At 29.8% G+C, this 25508-nt stretch overlaps 2 protein-coding genes across 5 annotated transcripts in view; one reads left to right on the top strand and one right to left on the bottom strand.

Moving 5' to 3' along the window:
- LOC113389071 (calpain-A-like) overlaps positions 1–25508 on the bottom strand; it is a 609920-nt gene that overhangs the window by 170891 nt on the left and 413521 nt on the right. The gene's annotated exons all lie outside the window — the stretch shown is intronic.
- On the top strand, positions 2277–8032 carry LOC113389075 (CCAAT/enhancer-binding protein zeta-like). Its single transcript, XM_026626132.1, has 8 exons — positions 2277–2402; positions 2468–2999; positions 4038–4245; positions 4359–4486; positions 4593–4868; positions 7178–7288; positions 7391–7447; positions 7831–8032. Exons 1-8 carry the CDS (start codon positions 2313–2315, stop codon positions 7980–7982), a joined length of 1554 nt encoding a protein of 517 aa, XP_026481917.1. The 5' UTR covers positions 2277–2312; the 3' UTR covers positions 7983–8032.

Below are 25508 nucleotides of genomic sequence, written 5' to 3'. Positions count from 1 at the left end.
TAAGTCGACTATTGTAAGCTGTCTGAGACTGCTATGAGATGTCCGAGAATGTTTGAGAATGTTGTTTTTTGCCTGAAAAATATTATTTATTGTCTAAGAATGTTCCAAGCTGTTATTGTAAGCTGTCTGAGACTGTTATAAGATGTCTGAGAATGTTGTTTTTTGTTTAAAAATATTATTTATTAACTCAGAATTTTGTAGACTGTTCTAGAATGTTGCAAGCTGTCTGAGAATATTGTTTTGTCTAAAAATATTATTTATTGTCTGAGAATGTTGTAGACTATCCAAGATTGTTGCAAGCTGTCCGAGAATGTTGTAAGCTGTCTGAGACTGTTGGAAGCTGTCTGAAAATGTTGTTTCTTTGTCTAAAAATAATATTTATTGTTTGAGATTGCTGTAGACTATCCAAAAAATGTTGCAAGCTGTATGAGAATGTTGCAAGCTGCCTGAGACTGTTGAAAGATATCTGACAATGCTTTAAGCTGTCTGAGAATGTTTTTTTGTCCAAAAATATTATTTATTGTCTAGGAATGCTGTAAGCTGTCTGAGAATGTTCTAAGCTGTCTGAAAATGTTATTTGTCTAAAAATATTATTTATTGTCTGAGAATGGTGTAGACTCTCCTAAAATGTTGTAAGCTGTTGTTGTTTTTTATCTAAAAATATTATGTATTGTGTGAGAATATTGTAGACTCTCCGAGAATGTTGCAAGCTGTCTGAGAATGTTGCAAGCTGTCTAAGAATGTTGTAAGTCGTCTAAGAATGTTTTAAGCTGGCTGATGATGTTGTTTCTTGTCTAAAAATATTATTTATTGTCTGAGAATGTTGTAGACTGTCCTAGAATGTTAAAAGATGTCTGAGAATGTTGCAAGTTGTCTGAAACTGTTGTAAGATATCTGGGAATACTTTAAGCTGCCTGAGAATGTTGTAGATTGTTTTAGAATTGCTGTAAGATGTTCGAGAATGTTGCAGGCTATCCGAGAATGTTGCAGGGTGTTCTTGAATGTTGCAAGCTGTCTGAGACTATTGTCAGCTCTCTGAGACTGTAGTAAACTATCTGAGAATATTGTAAGCTGTCTGAGAATGTTGCTTTTTTTTATCCATAAATATCATTTATAGTCTGAGAATTTTGTAGACTATCCAAGAATGTTGTAAGCTGTTTCAGACTGTTGTAAGCTGTCCGAGAATGTTGTAAGCTGTCTGAGATTGTTGTTTTTTGTCTAAAAATATTTTTTATTGTCTGAAAATGTTGTATTCTGTCTGAAAATGTTGTCCAAGGTATCCGAGAATGTTGCAAGCTGCCTGAGACTACTGTAAGCTGCCTGAGAATGTTGTTTTTTTATATATAAATATTATGTATTGTCCAAGAATGTTGTAGAGTATCCAAGAATGTTGCAAGCTGTCTGAAACTATCGAAAGCTGTCTGAGAATGTTTTAAGCTGTCTGAAAATGTTGTAGACTACTGAGAATGTAGCAAGATGTCTGAGACTGTAGTAAGCTGTCTGAGATTATTGTAAGCTTTTTGAAAATATTATTTATTGTCTGAGAATATTGTAGACTATGCGAGAATGTTGCAAGCTGACTGAGAATGTTGTAAATAGTCTGAGAATGTTGTTGTATTCTGTCTATGGATGGTGTAAGCTGTCTGTGAATGTTGTGAGCTGTCTGAGAATGTTGTGATCTGTCTAAAAATGTTGTAAGCTGTCTGAAGATGTTGTAAGCTGTCTAAGAATGTTGCATTCTGTCTATGGATGTTGTACGCTGTCTGAGAATGTTATATTCTGTCTATGGATGTTGTAAGCTGTCTGAGAATGTTGTAAGCTATTTCATATTGTTTTAAATAGTCTGATAATGTTCTAAAATATCTGAGAATGTTGTGAGCTGTCTGAGACTGCTATAAGCTGTCTGAGAAAATTGTATTCTGTCTGAGGACGTTGTATCCTGTCTGAGAATGTTGTAAATTGTCTGATACGGTTGTAAATTGTCTAAAAAAGGTTGTAGATTGTCTGAAAATGTTGTAATTTGTCTGGAAATGTTGTAAGCAGGCTAAGGATATTGAAAGCTATTTGAGAATGTTATAAATCCTCTAGGAATGTTGTAAACCGTCTGAAAATGTAAGTTGTTGTAAATTTGACTACTGCAACTACTATTTATGTTAGAAATCAATTTTTAACAATCTTTATTTTTATTGCAACATAACAAAGTTTTACATCTTCCGTGCATAGAATCTCAATACCCTATTTTTTTCAGATTTTTTTCTGCACTGTATAAACGTCTGCAGGACCCCCAATTATATAATGTCACATCCTCGACAATGGCTATGTGCTTAAATATTATTTATAGGGCTCTGCTTGCGGATCATATAATGATCCGGTGCATAGCATTTATTAAGCGATTATTACAGGTAAATTGATCATAAACTTACAATACCCAACTCAGAAACTTTATTTAATATTTTATAAATTTTAGATTACTTTCTATATGCCGGTGCCCTATGCTTGTGGTTTTCTCATAGTAATATCAAAAGTTCTTCAAACTCGTAAAGGGCTCTTTGAAAAAGTTTTGAAACCTGTAGAACCAGAAACAATCAAAATATCTAAAAAGACTATCTCTAAAAATTGGATGGACGAAGAAGAAGACGGCGATGAAGTGTACAAAGATGTGGAATATGATTTCGACAAGGCAGAAATTAAAAAAGAAACTGATAGTACAAAGAAAAATGGTAAAAGTGAATCATCTTGGGTACACGTAGATAATAAAATAGACACAAATGTAAATGTTGTGGGAATGGATGAGGAAGAAGAAAAACCAGATGTTACAAATCCAGTTATGGATGATAAGGATGTGGTTGTGAAAGTTAAAAAGGAAACTGTTTTTTACGATCCTTATAATAGAAATCCTTTACATGCCGGTGCTAACTTGTCCTTGTATGTGGAATTATTGAAACTTAAAGATCACTTTCACCCGACGGTACAGTTGTTTGCTGAGAACATTTTTGTAGGTAAGTTATCTCTTTGAAAAATATATTATTTTTTGTTTTAATCCTCTTGACTTACGACAAGTAGTTTAATTTTAAAAATTTATCGAAGTTTAAGAAAATAAGTAGTTTTTTTTGACGTTTGTTAAAATTAAAATTAGACGATTTACTTGATATAACAATAAAGTACTTGGTCTTAATGAACATACTGAACCATTAAAGTCCTACGGAAAATGGTTCAATTATAAAAATTGTTGTTTTTTGAAAAATTGCTTTTATAAAATATTCTGAGTAATGAAATATTCGAAGAATATTAAATGTTTTCAAACAGATTATTATAAATACTGTAACTTTAAGTAACTGTAAGAGCTTTATGTTTACAGAAAAGTATATAAACAAAACTTAATCAATCGGATTTAAAATGAAGGACATGGTCCAATATTTATTAGAATTATATAAACTGTATTGCAAAGTTAAAATTATTCAATTGAAGTATGTAAATGATGTTTAGAACTTCAGCTAGAACTAACATTAAAATCCGAATTATTTTCGATATTCAAAAAAAAATTTGGGAATTAAATTTTCTGCACTCTTTGCTCCGTATCTCCGAAGCGGCTGGACCTGCCTTCACCAAAAACTAATCAGCACATTTCCCTATCAATAGAAATAGAATGTTTTTCGAACCGTTCAAATCGGTTGATCCGGATACGTCGACGAAAATTTATATCCATACATACTCACACACACACATCAATTTTTTCTAAGGTATGCCAAAATGTTCAGAAACCTTCAAAACGTGAAGATATACAAAAAAAATTTAATTTCGATTTTTGGACGATTACAATAACTTTTACTTACTTATAAATCCTTTTCAATTGTTATTTGTCAGGAAGTTCATTTAATTTGCCTTAAGGCAGTGGTTGGGAAACCGAGATAAATTACCCGAAATGGGGCAAAAATGGAATGTGACAAAAATATTTTGGTTGAAAATGTTTTCTAATCGTTGTCTTAAGGCATAATACTAATCAAGCCTCATTATTATTATTTTTTTTATTTTCTCAGGTACTAAAATTGATTACGACGGAGATCCATTGGTGGACTTCACGTGCAAACGATTTTTGGAAAGATTTTCGTTTAAGAATCCAAAGAAAGTCGATCTTCTCAATAAAACTGTGTCTAAAAAACTCAAACTAAGCAAAGGATCAAGAGGACGAGATGTTAGATTATTAAATGAATTCAATGTTACGGAAGATGAACGATTCATATTTGAGTAAGATGATAATATATTTCTAGTTATGCTAGTTTTAGCTTTTGACTTTTAACTTAGTCCAGAGGGTAAATCTCATCATTGTGTTTTGATTTTGTATTTTTTTTTTATTATAGATATTTAGAAAAGCAACGAGAAATGAAGAATGCGACCAGAGGCTTCAAAGATGACGAGTCAGAGTCTGATGATGAATCTGTTGATGATGATGAGTTTGATGATTATCTGGACAAGATTGCTGGAGCAGGTAATTTAATTCGACAAACATCTATAAAGATAAAGAGAACAAAACAAAAGCACTATTTTAGATTATCACTGGAATTTATTATAAATATTTTTTATTTTCCTTTCAGATAAAGACGACCTAAATTACATGGAAGAGCTTGGCAACAATTTAAGAAATCCTAAGAGCAAAGGCAAACAAGGCGAATCTGACTCCGATGATGGTGATGATGACCTGACTGAAGATCAGGATGAAAAAGATAATGAAGATAACGATGATTTCGATGATAACGATGACGAACTTGAAGAATTTGATGAAGATGATGATGAAGATATGGAACAAAGTGCGGGTGATGAAACTCTTGGCGGAAATGATAACTTCTCAGACTTGGGCAGCGATGACGAAGGTAAAACCATATTTATAAATTATTAACTTCCTGAAGGAGAAGTTTATGTTTTCATAAAAAAATTCGATTCGCTAATTTTATGTTTTCTCGACGTTTCAAGCCATTCTGAATTGAATGAGACCAAATTTGGAAAGAGTATGTGTGTGTGTGTGAACATATTTTTTGCTGTAAATCGACATTTTCTCAGAAACGGTTGGACCGATTTTAGAAATTTGAAAGCCATTTCATGTACCTCGATGAGGATTATCGTTGGTCAGTTCTGTGCGACGATTGGCCGAGCCGTTTCTTTGTAATTTGGAAAAAAGTGTTAAACTGTTTGTCCACATTTAAGCTCATACTACCGAATCGATTTATAAAAATCAAAAACTATTCGAAAGTTATTGGTTGGGGATGATACTGATTAGTTTTAGGTAAAAATCTACCGGGCCGTTTTCTTGTAATTAACTGTAGAAAAAAAATTGTAGTCGATTTTTATTGAACTTTTTTTTGGCGATATAAATCATGGTCTTATAGAACTTACTGAAATATTTACGTCCTTACGACAAGTATTATAATTTTAAAAATGCATCAAAGTTTAAGGAAATGAATAGTTTTTTTGACGTTTGTTAAAATTAAAATTAGACGATTTACTTGGTACATTAAATCCTATGCAAACTGGTTCAACTATAAAAATTACTGATTTTTAAAAATTTGCTTTTAGAAAATACTCCGAGTTAATGTGTTCGTTCGTTTTCAATTATGTGTAATAAATCCACTTGGAATACTTTTAATCACTCATAAATTAATTTATTTTTATTGTATAAGTCGATTATTTACACATATCGGGACGTTCATGTAACTTGCCTCAAGGCAAAATACCAATACCAACTACTTTATTCTCGGAATATCATAAGTAACTAGTTGGTTTGGTATTTAGCCTTGAGGCAAGTTACATGAACTTCCCGATATATGTAAATAATCGACTTAATCAATAAAAAATAAATTAATTTATGAGTGATTAAAAGTATACCGAGTGGATTTATTAAAAATAATTGAAAACGAACGAACACGTTAATCGGAGTATTTTCTAAAAGCAAATTTTCAAAAATCAATATTTTTTTAATTGAACCAGTTTCCGTAGGACTTTAATGATTTATTACGTTTATTAAGACCAAGTACTCTACCGTTATACCAAGTGAATCGACTAAGTTTAATTTTAACAAACGTCAAAAAAACTATCTCATTTTCTCAAACTTTGATGCATTTTTAAAATTAAACTACTTGTCGTAAAGCCGTAATAATTCAGTAAGTTCTATAAGGCCATGGTATATATCGCCAAAAAAAGTTCCATAAAAATCGGCCTGAATTTTTTTTTCAACAGTTAATTACCAGAAAACGGCTCGATAGATTTTCACCTAAAACTAATCAGTAAATTAGTATCATTCCCAACTAATATCTTTCGAACAGTTTTTGATATTTTAAAATCGATTCGGTAGAATGAGCTTAAATGTGGACAAAAAGTTTAACACTTTTTTCCAAATTTCAAAGAAACGGTTCGGCCAATCGTCGCACAGAACTGACCAACGATAATCCTCATCGAGGTACACGAAATGGCTTTCAAATTTCTGAAATCGGTTCAGGCGTTTTTGAGCAATCGTCGATGAAATGTCTAATTTTGACAAATGCCAAAAAAACGATACTAATTTTTGCAAACTTTGACGAATTTTTAAAGCTAAACGAGTTGTCGTAAGGCCGTAATATTTTAGTATGATCTAGAAGACTATGGTATCTACCGTCAAAAAAATACTAATAAAAATCGTCGAAAAAAATTTTTTTAACACTTTATTACAAGAAAACGACCCGGCCGATCTCTACCAAAAACTAATCAGCACGATTCCCAATCAATATCTTTTGAACGGTTTTTGAATTTTCAAGCTAGATTCAGAACTGCGGGCTAAAACGTGGACGAAAATTTTTTCACTTTTCTGCTATTCACAAAGAAACGGCTTGGCTGATCGTCGCGCAAAATTGATAAACGCTAGTCCTCATCGAGATACATCGAATGGCTTTTAAATTTTTGAAATCGGTCCATCCGTTTTGGAGAAAACGTCGATTTACGGCAAAGAATCTGTTCACACACACACATACTTTTTCCAAATTTGGTCTCATTCGATTCAGAATGGCTTGAAACGTCGAGAAAACATAAAATTAGCGAATCGGATTTTTCGATGAAAACATTAACTTCTCCTTCGGGAAGTTAATAATAATATATTTAAGATAATATGATGGTATGTATTTTTTAATTCTAATGTTAATATCTATTCTTGCAGATTTGCTCAACGATTTAGGTGATGATGACGACTTGTCCGATTTAGAATTCTCTGATGATGAACCTCCAACAAAGAAGAAAAAAGGTGGCAAGAAAAAGAATGGTAAAGAAGGTAAGATATAGTTTATTTATATTTCAATATTGAGTATGTTTTTATTGATAATTTTATCGTGTTTTAAATATATTATTCTAACATAAATCATTTTTTTTACAGATATTGCGTCGTTGTTTGCGAATGCTGATGACTTTGCCCATTTACTTGATGAAGCTGGTATGTACATTTTATTTTAAATTTAGATTTTATTCATAATAATCTAAATTAATTTGTCTCAAGATTTTATGATAAATACAAAATTTTATTTTAATATTCGAATCGAAGCCTTTGGTATCTTGCCTTATTTATATTTTAAAATTGAATTGATTAAAGTTTTTTAGAAATATAATACATGAAATCACTCTTAGAATAAATATGGATTTTTAAGTATACTAATAATGATTTTATTTTTTTTCGATTTATTTTTATATTAGATGCAATAATCAATGATGATAAATATAAGAATTATTTAAATTACATCATTATTACTGTATTATCAGTTATGTAGTATCACTTGACTATTATGTTGTGATTATTTTTACCTTGATTTTTCTCTTCAGGTGCATCCAAACAAAAGTTGGGTACATCATCTGCAGTTTTGAATAAAGATAAATCATCAGACAAACAATTAAAATGGGAAGAGAAGCGTAGGCAAAATTTCAAAGGCAGTGGGAAGAAATTTGGAGGAAAAAAGGGCAAAAAGCGTCACTGATACGTGAGCCAAATTTGATATCATCTCTGATTTTTTTCTGTCTTGTGTATAGTCCCTTATTTTGTTATCGATATAAATGAAAAGATAAATATGAATTTATAATTCTGTTCTTTTAATTTACTGGCTTTTTCTATATTCTCTTTTATTAATCTGTCTTTTGCTAATCTATAATATTTATCTTGTATATGGGCTTGTATATATATATATATATATATATATATATATATATGTATAGGGAAAGATCTATATGAACATATATTATTTTTTTTTAAATTATTATTTATTGTCGACATTCTGGAACTATCGTTTCATCTTCAGGAAATCTGTCTGTGAAAGAACATGATATTTATTAAAAATTAAACAAACAAAACCAATATATCACAAAATATAAATGAATGGATTATATATAGAATACATATAATAGATATGGAATATATTATTGAAGTGATAAAAATGGGATATCATATTTTTATCAACTATATATTTTGTTAATTATATACTTCTTTGTATGATCCATTTATTTATTTTATTTGATGTTTTTTGTTTATCTTCTGACTAAATCTATATTATTGATAGATGCCCTAATAATGAAACAATGTAATGGTTCTGAAATGTTGAGTATGTTTTATATTTTAAAAAATAGTTCATTTAAATGTCTCAAATTTTAATTTCTGGTTCAAAGCAAAAGGGGATGCATACAAATCCAGTTTAAATTTTCGATATATGTATATAACTTTTCAAATATTTCAATTACAGCATAATAATTTAGTGCTAAAAATGCAATTCTTTTTCAAATAATTCAGTTTTATAATAAAAAAATATCGTATAAATTGACGTATTCTAATAACGTACAGGTAGCGTTAATTTGTTTTATATATCTTATACTGTAGGTATAAAATATATATATATATATTTAATTTACACATACAGTGATAACATTTTACAACGCTCAGTAATACTTCTGTTTTTTTAAAGGATAATTTAAGACTTCAGAATCGAATGCAAATCCTTTATAAAACAAATCTTTCTTTTTTCATGATTTTTCTGATAAATTATAACAATTGGTTTAGAACAATCGACCAGCTCTGAAATATAAATTTATTTAATTTTTTACAATACTATATAATTTTTTCACAGTTCAAAATACGTTTAAAATCCATTTATATTTCAACTAGCTAAAGCCTTTGATATTGTTTTTAAAATGTAGAGAAATAGAGCGACTATTAATCATAAAGTAAATTTAACATAATACCTCGATTTTCTTAATTTATAGTAATTTTTACACCTGTCTTGAAAATGACAATAAGCTAAAAATGGAAAATACAAAATTTTCTGACCATTGTCAGATATTTTGAAAATTGTCATATTTTAAAGTAACATGAATTTCTTTTTCGATCTTGTCCTGGTAGTATTGTGGTATTGTTCTTGATGATCCTCGAGGAAGCTTTTGTAATTGTTTTAATTTGTTCGTATTTCGTCGTTTATTGTATTCATGTCGGCGTCTTTATGTATTAACCAATTTAGTACATACTTTGAGGCATTCAAAATTTCTTGTAGTAATTTATTTTAGTATCTTTGAATTGATTTCCATAGATGTATACCGTATATACTCCTCCAGATGTATACCGTATACCGTATATACTATATCCAGTCAGTGAAGCGTTTTGGGTCTGAATTTTTTTTACTGTGCTCCGATTTGCATGAAATTTTGAAATTAGGTTCACTTTCAAGTTCAAAAGTTAAAACAATTTGGACTCTGACACCCCTTCTCAATGGTGTAATTTTATTAACTTTCCGTAGGGTAAGTTATTGTAATGGGCCGAAAATCGGAATTGAAAATTTTTACATTTCTCGTTTTGAACGATCACGCACGGATCAACCGATTTGAATGGTTCAAAAAACATTCGATTTCTATTAATAGGGAAAAGAGCTGATTAGTTCTTGGCAAAGGCAGGTACAGCCGTTTCGAAGATAAGGAGCAAAGAGTGCAGAAGATAGAAATCGACTTTTTGAGAGAACGGAGTATCTGATTTGAATGATCTAAAAAACATTCAATTAGTAATGGGAGAAGTGTTTAATAGCTTTTGGCAAAGGCAGGCCCAGCCATTTCGAAGATACGGAGCTAAATATATAAAAAATGGCAGTTTTTTGAGAGAACTAAGCGTCCGATTTAAATGATCCAAAGAACTTTCTGCTTGCCTTAACAAAATAATTGATTTTGGACTCTAATTCTGTCTATAGTTCTAATATACTTTACAAATAATTTCAACTTTGCAATTCAGTTTTTATTATTCTTATAAACATTAGACAATGTTACAATATTTATAATAATCTATTTGAAAACATTCAGTATTCCTTGAACATTTTGTTACGGTACGGGAAGTTCCAGCAATTTGCCTTAAGGCACGATGCCATAATTGCCGCAAGACAGAATTCCACTTACAGCTAGTTTTCGTCTTCATTTACTGCACTAATATACAATTGGGCTACGTATAAGTTTTGATTTCTGTCAGAGAAGCCAGTGATATCTGTTTCATGTTTAAATATATGAAATTTAAATTTTGGTTCATTACAACGTTGCGTAAATGTTTTAACTCTTTTTCAAAATGTACTTTATCATTAATTACAGTCTTATATCAAACTTTCCTTATCGTCTTCTCAGTATTTGTACATTTTGGTTCTCCATTGTTTAACATATGGGCATAGTCTTAAGCAAAAAATATAAATCTATCCTTCCTAGTTTACACAATATAAAATTAGATATATATATATATATATATATATATATATATATATATATATAAATTATATATTTTCGAAATCTGTTGTTCTTAACCCACCTTGAAGTGTAAGGTAAGGTAAGGTAAAACGATTGCGTTAGCACGAGTCGACCGGGTTTGCTTAGTCATGCTGTTGCATTAATTAAAGTGAAATCATATTATTATTGTATTATTAAATGCAAATGTCATCGTATACGAATATGTCTAATATTGTCATCTAGAATATATATGTACGATATCGTGTAAACAAAACAAAACAGATTTTCTACAAAAAAGTGTTATTGTACAAACGCTTTTGTAATTAACACTATAAATTATAAGTAACTTAGTAGGGAATAGTCGTATAATCACAAACACTGGTCAGCTAATTTTGTATTTTAAGGCTTTTATATTTATACCAAAAATTTTAGTTCTTGTCCATTAAAAATGGTCTAAATATGGAATAAGTCTTTCATCAGTGGAGTAAGTTATTGAAGTAACAAAAAAACGAAAGTGAATTTTCGTTTGACTTATAATTCGATCGGAATTGATTTTAAAAAATTAGATTTTTTATTTTCAAAATTATTTTTTTTTTGCAAAACAATGGCGCTGCGTAGCTGTTTCAGAGACGAATATGAAAGCGCGTAAGCGCCTCGTCGCAGTCTAACCGATAAACATAGAAATGTAAACAGCATTCATACTTATTAAAATATTAAAATATTTGATAATCTAATGTGCATATGTCTAATAATCATGTTTTACCACCAATGTAATTTTTTTACATTTTTTATTGGATTTCTACAATTGCTGGACCTACCTTTCCAAAAATTTAATCAGTTCAAATATTGTTATAAATATTGTAACATTGTCTAATATTTATAAGAATTATATGAAATGAATTGCAAAGTTCAAATTATTTGTTTAAACTTTAGTCAGAATTAAAATTAAAATCTGAATTATTTTCGAAAAACAAAAAATTTTTTTTTGGAAAGAAAATATTTGAAAAATAAATGAAACAAATTTTTTTCCAAAAGCAGTTTTGCTAAAACAAGCAGAATAATTCAAATTTGACGCTTAGTTCTCTCAAAACCTGCCAATTTTTACACATTTAGCTCTGTATTTTTGAAATGGCTGGACCTGCCCTTTCTAAAAACTAATCACTTCTTCTCCCAATCATTACAAATTGAATGTTTTTTAGATCATTCCAATCGAATACTCCGCTTTCTCAAAAACTCGATTTGTATTTTTTGCACTCTTTGCTCCGTATCTCCTTAACGGCTGGACCTGCTTTCACCAAAAACTAATCAGCACGTCTTCCTATCAACAGGAATCGAATTTTTTTTTACCCATTCAAATCGGTTGATCCGTGCGCCAGAAAACGTGGACGAAAAAATGTGGAAAATGTTCAGAAACCTTCAAAACGTGAAGATATGCAAAAATTTTCATTTTTGATTTTCAGCCTATTACTATACCTAACCTATGGGAAGTTAATAATAAATATCGAGATTTAGCTATTTAGTTAAAATTTTCAACTTTGTTTTGAAAAGAACGTTTTTGAAATGTCGAGAAAACAAGCAATTAGCCAAATATAAATTTCGATATTAAATACTAAAAAAATGTTAATTATTAATGAACTATAATAAAGTATTAATAAATTTAATATTATTATAATATTATTAAATATGAATTATTAACGATAATTAAATATGAACTGTATAAAATAATCCCATAAATCCCTCTTTGAATTCAATTCTACTTCTAATAATTCTTTTAAAATTTCTTGCGAATGCAATAATTAAATGTACCATTAAAACGTTAGAAAGTAAATTTACTTAGGGGTTTCCAGGTTAAATACTCGTTACGAGCAGCCTGATGTCAAGCAGAAGTGACATTGGTTTTAACTTGAAGATATTGATAGCAGTATGGTTCAAAATAAAAATAGTTCTCACCCGGTATTGCTGCATTATTAAAAACACAATATTACAGAAACTGCAGTAATAAATTCGTCATATAGATATAGGACAACCATTTGGGTCGCATCTACAACAAAACGACGTCACGGTTCTAAATATGTATTTGTACTTCGTTCTTAGCTCTATTCTTATTTATTGTCTTTTCTATAAACAAATTACAATTTTGATAATAATATATTATCATAGATTGGTTTCGATCCGATTCCGGTGCCAATAAACTTGCATGTGATTCGTTATGCGTTCGCATTTTGCCAAGGTGTTTCTGTTTATTTCGAGTTCTTATTTTTATGGGTAACTTGCTTATTGGTACTCTACTCTACTCTACTCTATTAGTATCAAACCAAAACCACTTTCTCTATATGGACTTTGAAAACGATTAGCTAAAGCCCACACATTGTACATTTAGCAGATCTCGACGACGACAGCATGTTAAATAATAACTAGATAGAAAAATTGTAAAAGATTTATAAAATATTTGTCAGTTCAAAATTTTATCTAAATAGCTAAATCTCAATTCTAATTTTTAAATATTACCAAGGCTGGAGGAAGAGTCCAAAAATCTTTAAAAATTGATCACGTGGTTAATGGACATGGAAAAAATTTTGAAAATTAAAAAAAAATTCTTTAGGTATATTTTAGCGACAAATGTATTAAAAGTGAAAATTCGTGTCATTTTTTATTAAAAATTCGACGCTCTGCAAAATTTTTGTAAATTTTTTCATGCTATTTCCATACAAAACTTTGATTGAATTGTGCTCTATCTAAAAGACAATATTAAGAGCTAAAACTTTCAGAGAATTGTTTTTATCAATTTGGGAACCATTTGAGCCCTTGGGAGCAAAGAAATTCGAAAATGTCCATATTAAGAACCACCCTGATATATATATATATATATATATATATATATACTAGATGACCCGGCAGACGTTGTCCTGTACCCAGGTCTACAATTCAAAAGTTCCAAGTTTTGTAATATCCTATCCTAAACTTTTTAATATCCTTTTTGATGTCCTGCATTTGTGATTCATTTATGATCTAAGCATAGGCAGTTTAAAAAATTTAGAAAATAATAATATAGTATATGCGGTAAAAGAACAATATCACTCTTGATTTTACAACACAACATAATTGCTTCAATAACTTAATTTATAATTTTCATAATCTCGTACTATATATTAGTTGCTTTTTGGCAATTATAATTTCTAAAGTACATTTTTCTTACTAATAATTTAATAAACATTATTGTTCATGTTCAAATCTTAGGTGAATTAAATTGTAAAATCTAGTTTATATATGCACTGTTCAATCTAAGATCAATTTGCTAAATATTCCATACCTAATGCCAAACAAATGAATTTTTGACACATGAAACAAAATTTTAACAAAATTTTGTAAAATTATTTTTTAATAGAAATATTTTTTTTGTATTTTTAATTTAAAGTAAACCAAAATGCGACAAGCATATGTTTAAAAAAAAAATGTATATGCAATTTTGGACTTATTGCGTTAATTATTAAACTGAATTATATAATTTCATCTGCCAAACATATACTGTTGACTGTATCTTATATTATTTTAATTTCTGGCACATCCCAGCTGCCTTTCGGCAATAATAATGAAGACATTACATTTTTCTTGTATGTTATATTCTAATATTACCTAGGCTCATAATTTCAGCTAAATTCAAATTTGAAGTGAATTTACATTTCTAGTAGATGCCAGTTCAAATGTTTTCAATGTCAAATATTAAGTGTTTTTTTGAATTTCTTGCCATTTATTGCTACAATTTTACTATAGTTTTATTGTTCATTAAATCTTAAAAATTTTCTTTGACAAACTCTAAAAAGCATTATCAAAATCCGAATAACCGTTTAGGAGAAGTATCAAATCATACACCCGTGCAGAAGAATTTTATATATAAGATATATATATATATATATATATATATAATATATATATAATATGTACACTCATCTGTCTTATGGTTATATGATATTGAAATGTTTTCGTTACATAATAATATGACAACGGAGCGTTTGAAACAATAAACATCATTCATTGTATATTCATCGAGCATAATATAATGTAACATAACATACGAAGTTCTTCTCTCTTGATGTTTTCAGATGAAATCAAATTTACTGACGAAGAAATATAGGGTGAATCTGCACTTTTGGGGCCAAACTTTTATAAATAAAAGTTTAAATTTTTATAACAGCAAAGTCCTCGTTCATAAGTAAAAGAAAAGTTTTTTTATTAATGCTGAATCTAATTCTGTGATAAAACCCCATTTATCTATATATAATTATATTCTTATGCTCGTCTGTATTTTAGTGGTTGAGACTCATCGCAAACTTATCTTCAACAAATATTTTTGTGATAAAAATATGTCGATATACATATTTACTTACAATTGTAGATAATATTGCGGTTTTTAAATAGCGCACACGAATCCAGATCGGGACATTGATATTAATATGAATTTGTATGAATTATTGTTAAATTTAACGACACCGAATGACAAATTTGTATACGCAACAGTTAAGTTAATCATATATTTTATGAGTCAACGACAATTTTCATTCAAGAAAATTGTCAATTAAAAAAAATTGCTTGTTTTGCACAAAGAATTTCACGAGCATTTACTAAAGAAGCAATAGTAGGGTCTTTGCTCTAACCTTTTATTTATATTAATTTCAATAATTATATATTAATTGATAAAGGGCGACCCCTAAGTAAGTGGCTAGAACGACAGGATTTGAACTAGAGGTCCTGCTTTGAGCACCCTGTTGGTTTTCACTTGGAAATAAAGAAAGCAATATTTTTATTTTTTTACAAAAAATTACGAAATATCACATTAGGGAGGGAGGGGTATGGTAAGATATTACGTATATTTATTTTGTAACTGATTGTTTTAAAAAAAAATCAAACATTTTGAAAAAAAAAATTAAAAAAAATAGTGCTAAAAATATATGTGATGTTTGGTGGGGGAGGGGGGTAATTTTGAAAATCACCATGTATCACCAAGGCGAAGGATGGGTCCAAAAATCCTTAAAAACTCGTTCACGTGATTAATGGACGCCCCCTAAAATGTCGTTTGAATCATTCGAATTGGATGCTCCATTCTCCCAAAGACTACCATATTTGCACCATTGCAGTTTTTCTTTAATATGTAGTAACATTATATTATTAGTAATAGTATTAAGTATAGTTAATATCAAAATTTCCCAAAAAACAATATTAATATATACCAGAGGCAATATATACTAAAAATATCGAAATCCCAATATAAAAATAGTGTTCAGAAATATGGGACATAAATTTGCAAGTCAGGGTCGACACCCGCCTCGGACAGCCTGATGTCATGCAGTAGTTTTCTTGGAAATAATGATGGCAATGTGTACCCAAGTAAAATAGACTTTAACTCGGCATTCGTGCGCAAATAATATAAATCATCAGAGTTACAGAAATTTTAATAATAAAACTACATCATATAGAGATAGGGCAACATTTTGGGTTGAAGTCATCATAACAACTCATAGAACTCATTCTGATAGCTAAGAAAATAATTATTGTCCTTCTAGAGTGCATTTAAATTCCAAACTAGTGGTGTGTATGGCATCGTGCCTTAAGGCAAATTGCTGGAACTTCTCGTACCGTAACGAAATGTTCGAGGAATTATTGAATGTTTTCAAATAGATTATTATAAATAAATACTGTAACATTGTCTAATATTTATAAGATTTATATAAACTGAATTGCAAAGTTGAAAATATTTGTTTAAAGTATATTAGAACTTAAGTCAGAATCATGATTAAAATCTGGATTATATTCAATATACAAAAAAAATGTTTTTTTAAAAAAAAAAAACTGAAACAAAAATTCAAATCCAAAAACAATTATTTTGTTAAACAAGCAGAAAGTTCTTTGATTCATTCAAATCGAACTCTTAGTTCACTCAAAAACTTCAATGTTTTGCACATTTAGTCTTGTGCCTTTGAAATGACTGGGACTGCCTTTACCAAAAACTAATAACCACTTCTCTCAATCATTACAAATTTAATGTTTTTTGGATCATTCAAATCAGATGCTCCGATCTCTCAAAAACTCGATTTCTATTTTTTGCACTCTTTGCTCCGTATCTCCGAAACGGCTGGACCTGCCTTTGCCAAAAACTAATCAGCACATCTCCCTATCAATAGGAATAAAATGTTTTTTCAGCTATTCAAATCGGTTGATCCGTTCAGAAACCTTCAAAACGTGAAGAAATGTAAAAATTTTCACTTTCGATTTTTGGACGATTACAATAACTTACTCTACGAGAAGTTAATATGAAAACTTTAAATACAAAGAATTTCTTCAAAATTTTCTTCATCAAAAAAAAATCATGAAGCTTCAAAACGAAAGAGAATGTATTACAATCTTCCTAGTCATATCGTCAGATTTATGACTTATTTTGTAGTAACAAGAATTTGTTTTAAGACAGAGTCTATTTATAAATCAAAACAGTAGATTAAACTTAATAGATTCGGCTTTTTGGCATCGTTGCAAAATATACTCGTATGAGTTAATACGGTACGTTAGTCAATTTAACACGATGTCAAAAACAAAATAAATCTACAAAATTAAAGGATACATTTTCACTTGAAACATATTTAGAAGTATGTGAAGAACTCATTTTAATTAATATATAATTATTGAAATTTGAACAAACTAGTTGGTATTGGTATTTTGCCTTGAGGAAAGTTATATGAACTTCCCGATGTGTGTAAATGATCTACTTCAATAATAAATAAATTAATTTATGATTGATTAAAAGTATTCCGAGTGGATTTATTACACATAATTGAACACGAACGAACACGTTAACTCAGAGTATTTTCTAAAAGCAAATTTTTAAAAATCAATAATTTTTATAATTGAACTAGTTTACGTAGGTCTTTAATGGGTTAGTATGTTCATCAAGACCAAGTACTCTATCGTTATACCAAGTAAATCGTCTAATTTTAATTCTAACAAACGTCAAAAAACTACTCATTTTCTCAAACTTTGATTAATTTTTAAAATTAAACTACTTGTCATAAGGCCGTGATATTTCAGTAAGTTTTATAAGACCATGATATGTATCGCCAAAACAAGTTCCATAAAAATCGACTTCAATTTTTTTTCAACAGTTAATTACAAGAAAACGGCTCGGTAGATTTTTACCTAAAACTAATCAGTATCATTCCCAACTAATATCTTTCAAATAGTTTTTGATTTTTTAAAATCGGTTCGGTAGTTTGAGGTTAAATGTAGACGAAAAGTTTAACACTTTTTTTCAAATTACAAAGAAACGGCTCGGCAGATCGTCTCACAAAACTCACAAATTATAGTCCTCATTGAGATACATCAAATGGCTTTTAAATTAGTGAAATCGGTTCAGACGTTTTTGAGAAAACGTCGATCAAAGGTTTAATTTTGTCAAATGCCAAAAAAACGATACCAATTTTTGCAAACTTTGACGAATTTTCAAAGTTAGACCAATTGTCATGGAGCCGTAATATTTTAGTATGATCTAAAAGACTATGGTATCTACCGTCAAAAAAATAATAATAATAATCGTCGAAAAAAAAATTTTTAACACTTTATTACAAGAAAACGGCCCGGCCGATCTCTACCAAAAACTAATCAGCACGATTCCCAACCAATATCTTTCGAACGGTTTTTGAATTTTCAAGATCGATTCAGAACTGCGGGCTAAAACGTGGACGAAAAAATTTTTACTTTTCTGCTATTAACAAAGAAACGGCTTAGCTGATCGACGCACAAAATTGATAAACTGTCCTCATCGAGATACATCGAATGGCTTTTAAATTTTTTAAATCGGCTCAGAAATTTTTGAGAGAACGTCGATGAAAGTGTCAAAAATCGGCTCACATACACACGCACATACTTTTTCCAAAAACACTACTAGTCTCGTGAGATTTTGGGGAGGGGAGGTTGATAAAAAATTACGAAATATCTCGTTGCGGAAGGGGAGGGTGTACGAGTAGTATGATAACACGTGTATTTATTTTTGACCTGAATTTTCAAAAAAAAAAAAAATCACGCTTTTTTCGTAAATTCGAAAAATTTGTTCGGAAAATCGATCACGTGGACCATACGGTTCGATTGTGATTGGTCGTCGTGTCACGTGAGTATGATTGTATTGCGAGCGTGCCCCTAATTGTACCTAACGTTGTTTACAATATTTTAATAAAACACCAAATTAGATATTAATCCAATATATTTTAAGACCTCATCAAGTATTATTAATCACTTTCAATTTTTAAAATCGCGAATTTTATCTCGCGAACTTCGTGAACAACCTGTGGCGCGCGCGTTGGGCGGGCGGGAGTCTCATTTGAGGCAATTGCAAATGGCGCCACAGGCCTCGTTCGGCGTTCTCTGTTCGGCGTTTTATATTAACGATTACGTTTAAAATAGTAAAAATACAATAAAAAACTCATTCAATACTCGTTTATAAATCATTTTCCTATACCGTCCACTTGATGAAGTGGAATGACAAAGTGTTTTGATGTGATTTTTCGTCAAATTTGACCTGTTGAATACGAATGTGGAGTAGAAATTAAGTGGAATAACAACGGTGTGTTTTGAGTGTTAGTTTGGATGTTTAGTTGTATCGTTGGTGATGTTTTTTTAGTTAGAACAATTTGTTTATAATAACTGTTTTGTAGTATTATTTGTGTTTTTAATACAATGGAGACGGATCATGCGCAAATGATAAACGAACCGGAGACCGTGTCGCATGTCATAACATACGGTGAGTGCTGTCATAATGTCATCTGTCAAATTAACACTCGTTTAATTTTGGAATGTATTAATTTATTTGAAAATTTTACTAAAAAACTTGTTCACAGCTTTTTAGATTATGTATTTTTTTTACAAAATAGGGGTTTGAGGTAGGAGTGTGAAAATTTAGGGTTGAATGTATGTTTCAATTCTGCATAGTGAACAAACCGATCCTATTTGCTAATGTTTGGGTGGAGTGACTAGGGCGGATGTTGAGCACGCCATTATGGGTGCAAAAAATCGGAAAAGGGTTGACAAGAGCCATAGAGATTGTAAGGAAAAAAATCTCCCTTCCAATCAATTTTATAACATTATTGACAAAGGATATATGATGCACTATACAATTATATACAAGCAAATAAAATAAGTGTAAATATTAATTATAAAATGGATGATGACTAATGTACTTGTATACAAAGTCACCAAATAAACAATAAACAAACTAAGAAAATAATGAACAAAGCACATAACTTTGGTCCAAAAGACTGAGATAAGATAAGATGCTTTTTTCTCAAACAAAAGTACATCAGCGACATCAGTTTCTGCCAATAATTTTTTAACTTCCCTTAGGGTAAGTTATTGTAATGGGCCGAAAATCGAAATTGAAGATTTTTATATTTCTCGACGTTTTGAAGGTTTCTGAACATTTTGGCATACCTCAGAAAAAATGCATGTGTATGTGTGTGTATGTATACAAATTTCCAGTCACGTTTTCGGGCGCACGGATTAACCGATTTGAATAGTTACAAAAATATTATTTTTCTATTGATAGGGAGAAGAGCTGATTAGTTTTTGGCAAAGGCAAGTCCAGCCGTTTCGGAGATACGGAGCAAAGAGTGCAGAAAATAAAAATCGAGTTTTTGAGAGAACGGAGTATCCGATTTTAATGATCTAAAAAACATTCAATTAGTAATGATTGGGAGAATTGTTTATTATTTAGTTTTTGACAAAGGCAGGCCTAGCCATTTCGAAGATACGGAACTAAATATGTAAAAAATGGCAGTTTTTGAGAGAACTCAGCGTCCGATTTAAATGATTCAAAGAACTTTCTGCTTGTCTTAACAAAATAATTGATTTAGGGATAAAAATTGTATATATTTTTTTTTTTAGTTTTTTTTTGTATATCGAAAATAATTCAGATTTTATTTTTAATTCTGACTAAAGTTCTAATATACTTTAAACAAATAATTTCAACTTTGCACTTCAGTTTATAATTCTTATAAATATCAGACAATGTTACAATGTTTATAATAATCTATTTGAAAACATTCAGTATTCCTCGAACATTTCGTTACGGTACGGGAAATTCCAGCAATTTGCCTTAAGGCACGATGCCATACACCCTACTAGTTAAAACAATAATTTACTATTTTCATAAAGGTGCATGTGTTTAATAAGGGCTAGTTCAATATTACAAATATATACTCAATTTTTTATAGATTTTTACATAATATATATTCATTTAATATTTATTGATTACTATTAGTCTTTTCTAGACCTTTCTAGAATGATAGATTTGTAAAAACTTAAACGCTTATTAGATTCAAAATTAACCCTTTCCACTCGGATGCCGCCGCTGCGACGACAAAATACATATTAATTCCGAAATTCGCAAGTGTAAAGGGTTAATAACTTTATTTAAATATTTTACTACCGAATTTGTTTATAGATTTTCAGGTAATTTTAACGAGGTTTTCATTTAATATTTAAAAAAGAACTTTTCGGATTGAATGATACATTTTTAAAACAATCATCAAAAAATCCAACTCGGTAAATTTATGTTTTCTTGACGTTTCAAGCCATTCTGAATCGAATGAGACCAAATTTGGAAAAAGTGTGTGGAAAAAAACGGCTGGACCGATTTCAAAATTTCAAAAGTCATTCAATGTAACTCGATAAGGACTTAGGGTTGGTCAGTTTTGCACAATTATCGGCCAAGCCATTTTTTACTAATTAAGAGAAAAGTGAAAATGTTTCGTCCACGTTTTAGCCAAAATTTCTGAATCGATTTTAAAAATTCAAAAACTATTCGAAAGACAAGAGCCTGAAATAATATCTATTATTATTGATTACGGCTTGCTTATGAATAAATAAATAAATAAATAAATAAAGATATTATTTTGGAATCGAGCTTATCGGCCAAGCTGTTTCTTCGTAATTCATATTTGGATTTTTATCTTTTTATTTTGATAGATATCATGGTCTTAAAGATCATATTAAAATTTTACGGCCCTAACGCAAGTAGTTCAATTATAAAAATTCACCAAAGTTTGAAAAAATATTATTGTCAAAATTTGTGTCAAAAGTTACTTTTGTGATGTGATAAATCAAACATTGTCAATTAATTAAAATTTGGAATAATAATCTACAACTTTTGGACATGAAACACGTGTCTGTGTAATATAATTAATATAATTACAATTAATTTAAATGTGTTTGAGAAAATTAAATTGGTAATCGCATTGTTAAGATTTAATTGAAAGGCGAAATCGTGATTTTTTAAATAAACAGTTGAAAATTTTATCTAGAGATCTAAATTTCAATTTTGGTAATTAAGTCAATTATTAAACCCAACTGGAAGTTTGCAAAATAAGGCAAAATGCCACTTGTAACTAGTTTATATAAATTTCATAAATATTTGAAAATATATATAATAGAAAGAGCAAGGATTAATATAATGCTTCCTAATAATAAAACGTCATGTTTCGATTAAACATTTCAACGAATGTATAAAATATACAAATTCACAGGTTGCCAGCCAAAATTATTTATGACACCTGTCAAGTTGACTTTTATATGGCACGTGTATGGGAGATGTAATACATCAAGATATTCTAAATATTTTTCTTTACAAAATCCCTATTTTTGCATAAAATCCTATAATATGAGGGTAGACGAATTATATGATAATTCATATGAGCTTTGGCTTGGTTGCAAAATTAGGTTTGATACCCACTTCTGTCAGCTTGATATCAAGCTGTTGTAACTTAACGTGAAAACAGGGTAAGGGGTAAACTGGGATTACTGTGTCTAATAAAAAAATTTAGAAGACGTTGGGTTTTTCTAAAAACCATATTAAATCTCTCCTTCTATTACCTCAGGTTGTTAGGTTATAATTTAACCAACACTAATTTGTTGGTATAATTTATGTATTTGTTGCAAGTTCTTTTAACACTTATGATTTGTCACTAAGTTCTAATTCAAGAGGATATATTTATTGATTATTTATTACATATATTGTTACACGGACTTTAGTTTTAGAAGTGGGAAAAATAAGTTCGATACAAATCAGCCACCCCTTCTGCATAGTAGCAACTTTCCAGTGTAAAAGCTCAATGCCATGAAGATTGCCGCCTTCATGGTCAATATAATGAAATGAAAATACGTCCGAGCAGCATCATGAGACTCTTAATTCCTGATTCTCAAAAGAATAATATAAAAAACAAAATCATAATTTTTATAAATTTGTTAAAAGTTAAAAATGTTTCCTTCATGTACTCGTATTTCATAAAAAAAAAACTATTTAAAATTGCAAATATAATTATACAATTTTTTTTATTAATGATATAAATTTTTCAAAAATATTGATTGATATTTCTAAATTTACTTCAGCAGTATTTTTTTCATCAAAAGTTTTGATTTGACTGTAATTTACAACCAACTTCTTATGGTTTTACAGTATATTATAACTATTTTTATTTTGGCATATTTTTTACCTATCGAGTAACTTATCAATATATTTTTATTTAGTAATACTGTAATAAACTAGTGGGGCGCATGGCATCGTGCCTTAAGGCAAATTGCTGGAACTTCCCGTACCAAAAATTATTTTTTTTTTTAAAAGATTAACATTTTTGAAAAAAATTACTCTGAAAAAATATATTTTGAGAAACTATAAATTTTTGACAAAAACTTACTTTTTGTTGAAAAATTATTTTGAAATATTTTGGAAATTCTGAACTTTTTTTCAAAGCAATCGTACTGCTTTAAATGCATAAAGACTAAATATCGAAGCGCGTAAGCGCCGCGTCGTCGTCTAACGGATAAACACTGGTACGAAACCCATAGAAATGTTAACCCATCTTATACTTATTGTTAAAATAAATCTCTATAAAATATCTGATAATTTGATATGCATATGTCTAATGATTATTGTTGACCGCCAAATGGTTTTTTTTAGTTTTTTTTACTAGATCTCCGAAACCGCTAGACCTATCTTCATGAAAATTTGATAAGTGTTCATCTTGTTCACACAAGTGAAATGTTTTTTGAATTATTCAAATCGGACGCTCCGTTCTCTTAAAAACTGAGTTACCGTTTTTAGCACTTTTTGCCCCATATCTTTGGAACGGATAGACCTGCCTTTGACAAAAACTAAACAGCACGTCTCCTTATCAATACAAATCGAATGTTTTTTGAATTATTCAAATTTCTTCATCCGTGTTCCCGAAATCGTCGATGAAAATTTGTATCCGAACACACATACATTCACGCACACACACACACATACACACACACATACATCAATTTTCTCTAAGGTATGCCAACATATTCAAAAACCTTTGAAATGTAAAGATATATAAAAATTTTCATTTTGGATTTTTTTGCGATTACTATAACTTACCCTATGGAAAGTTAATTATAAATAAATCAATTTATCATCTCCAGAACATTAACAATCGTCATTTCATTTCAAATTCAATTTCAAAAACAAAAATAGTTGCCAAATTTACACAAAACTGAAAAAGTGCTCCCGCATAGTCACAGTCTAAACGCATTTGCAAATGATTCTGTGCGACATTTTCACTTATACTGTGCTTAGCTTGGCGGCATTTTCACATTTTTCAATAGTTTCTCACAAAATTGGAAAATTGCTCCATTACATAAACATTCTAAACGCACTTGCGTAAACATTTGTACCAGAGTGGCGCTTAGACTGTGCTTAGCCTGGGTGATTCTTTGAATTTTTAATCCAAAATTACAAAAAAAATTTTTGAAAAAAAAATTAGAAACAAAAAATTTTTTTTCCAAAATTAATTATTTTGTTGAAATAAGCAGAAAGTTCTTTGAATCATTTAAATCGGACGCTTAGTTCTCTCAAAAACTGCCATTTTTTTAACATTTAGCTCTGTATCTCCAAAACCGCTGGGCCTACTTTTGCCAAAACTAATCAGCATATCTTCCTATCAATAGGAATCGAATGTTTTTAAACCATTCAAATCGGTTGATACGTTCTCTCAAAAACTCGCTTTCTATTTTCTGCACTCTTTGCTCCATATCTCCGTAACGGCTGGACCTGCCTTTGCCAAAAACTAATCAGCACATCTCCCTATCAATAGGAATCGAATGTTTTTTAAACCATTCAAATCGGTTGATCCGTGCGCCCGAAAACGTGGACGAAAAAACGCGGACATACAAAACACACACACACACACACACATCCATTTTTCTGAGGTATGCCAAAATGTTCAGAAACCTTCAAAACGTCGAGAAATGTAAAAATTTCGATTTCGATTTTTGGACGATTACAATAACTTACCCTACGGGAAGTTAATAACTGCATTTATTAGGCATAAAAATATCCTAGACAACAATCAAATATATACATTTTAATAACAAATTACTTGCAGTTTCAGTTATTCTTACACAAAAAAATATGTACATTAGGGACATTTCCTTAATATGGACAATTTCGAATTTTATTGCTCCCAGGGGCTTAAATGCTTCCAAATTGATAAGAAAAAATTCTCTTAAAATTTTAGCTTCTAATATTAACTTTTAGATAGTGCGCAATTCAATAGTGGACAACATTTCGAAAATTTTAAAACTGTTTTTTAGGTATAATTATTAGCGACAAATAAATTAAAAGTGACAATTCGTGTCATCTTTTATTGAAAGTTCGACGCTCTGCAAAACAGGTTTTATAAATTTGTTCTTGTTTTGTAGAGCGTCGAGTTTTG

The sequence above is a fragment of the Ctenocephalides felis genome, unplaced genomic scaffold (genome assembly GCF_003426905.1).
Source record: "Ctenocephalides felis isolate EL2017-DRISC unplaced genomic scaffold, ASM342690v1 CF-g0.4_SCAFFOLD_03573, whole genome shotgun sequence".
Lineage (NCBI taxonomy): Eukaryota > Metazoa > Arthropoda > Insecta > Siphonaptera > Pulicidae > Ctenocephalides > Ctenocephalides felis.
Note: the sequence above shows the minus strand (reverse complement) of the source record. Positions and strands in the feature narration are given on the sequence as shown.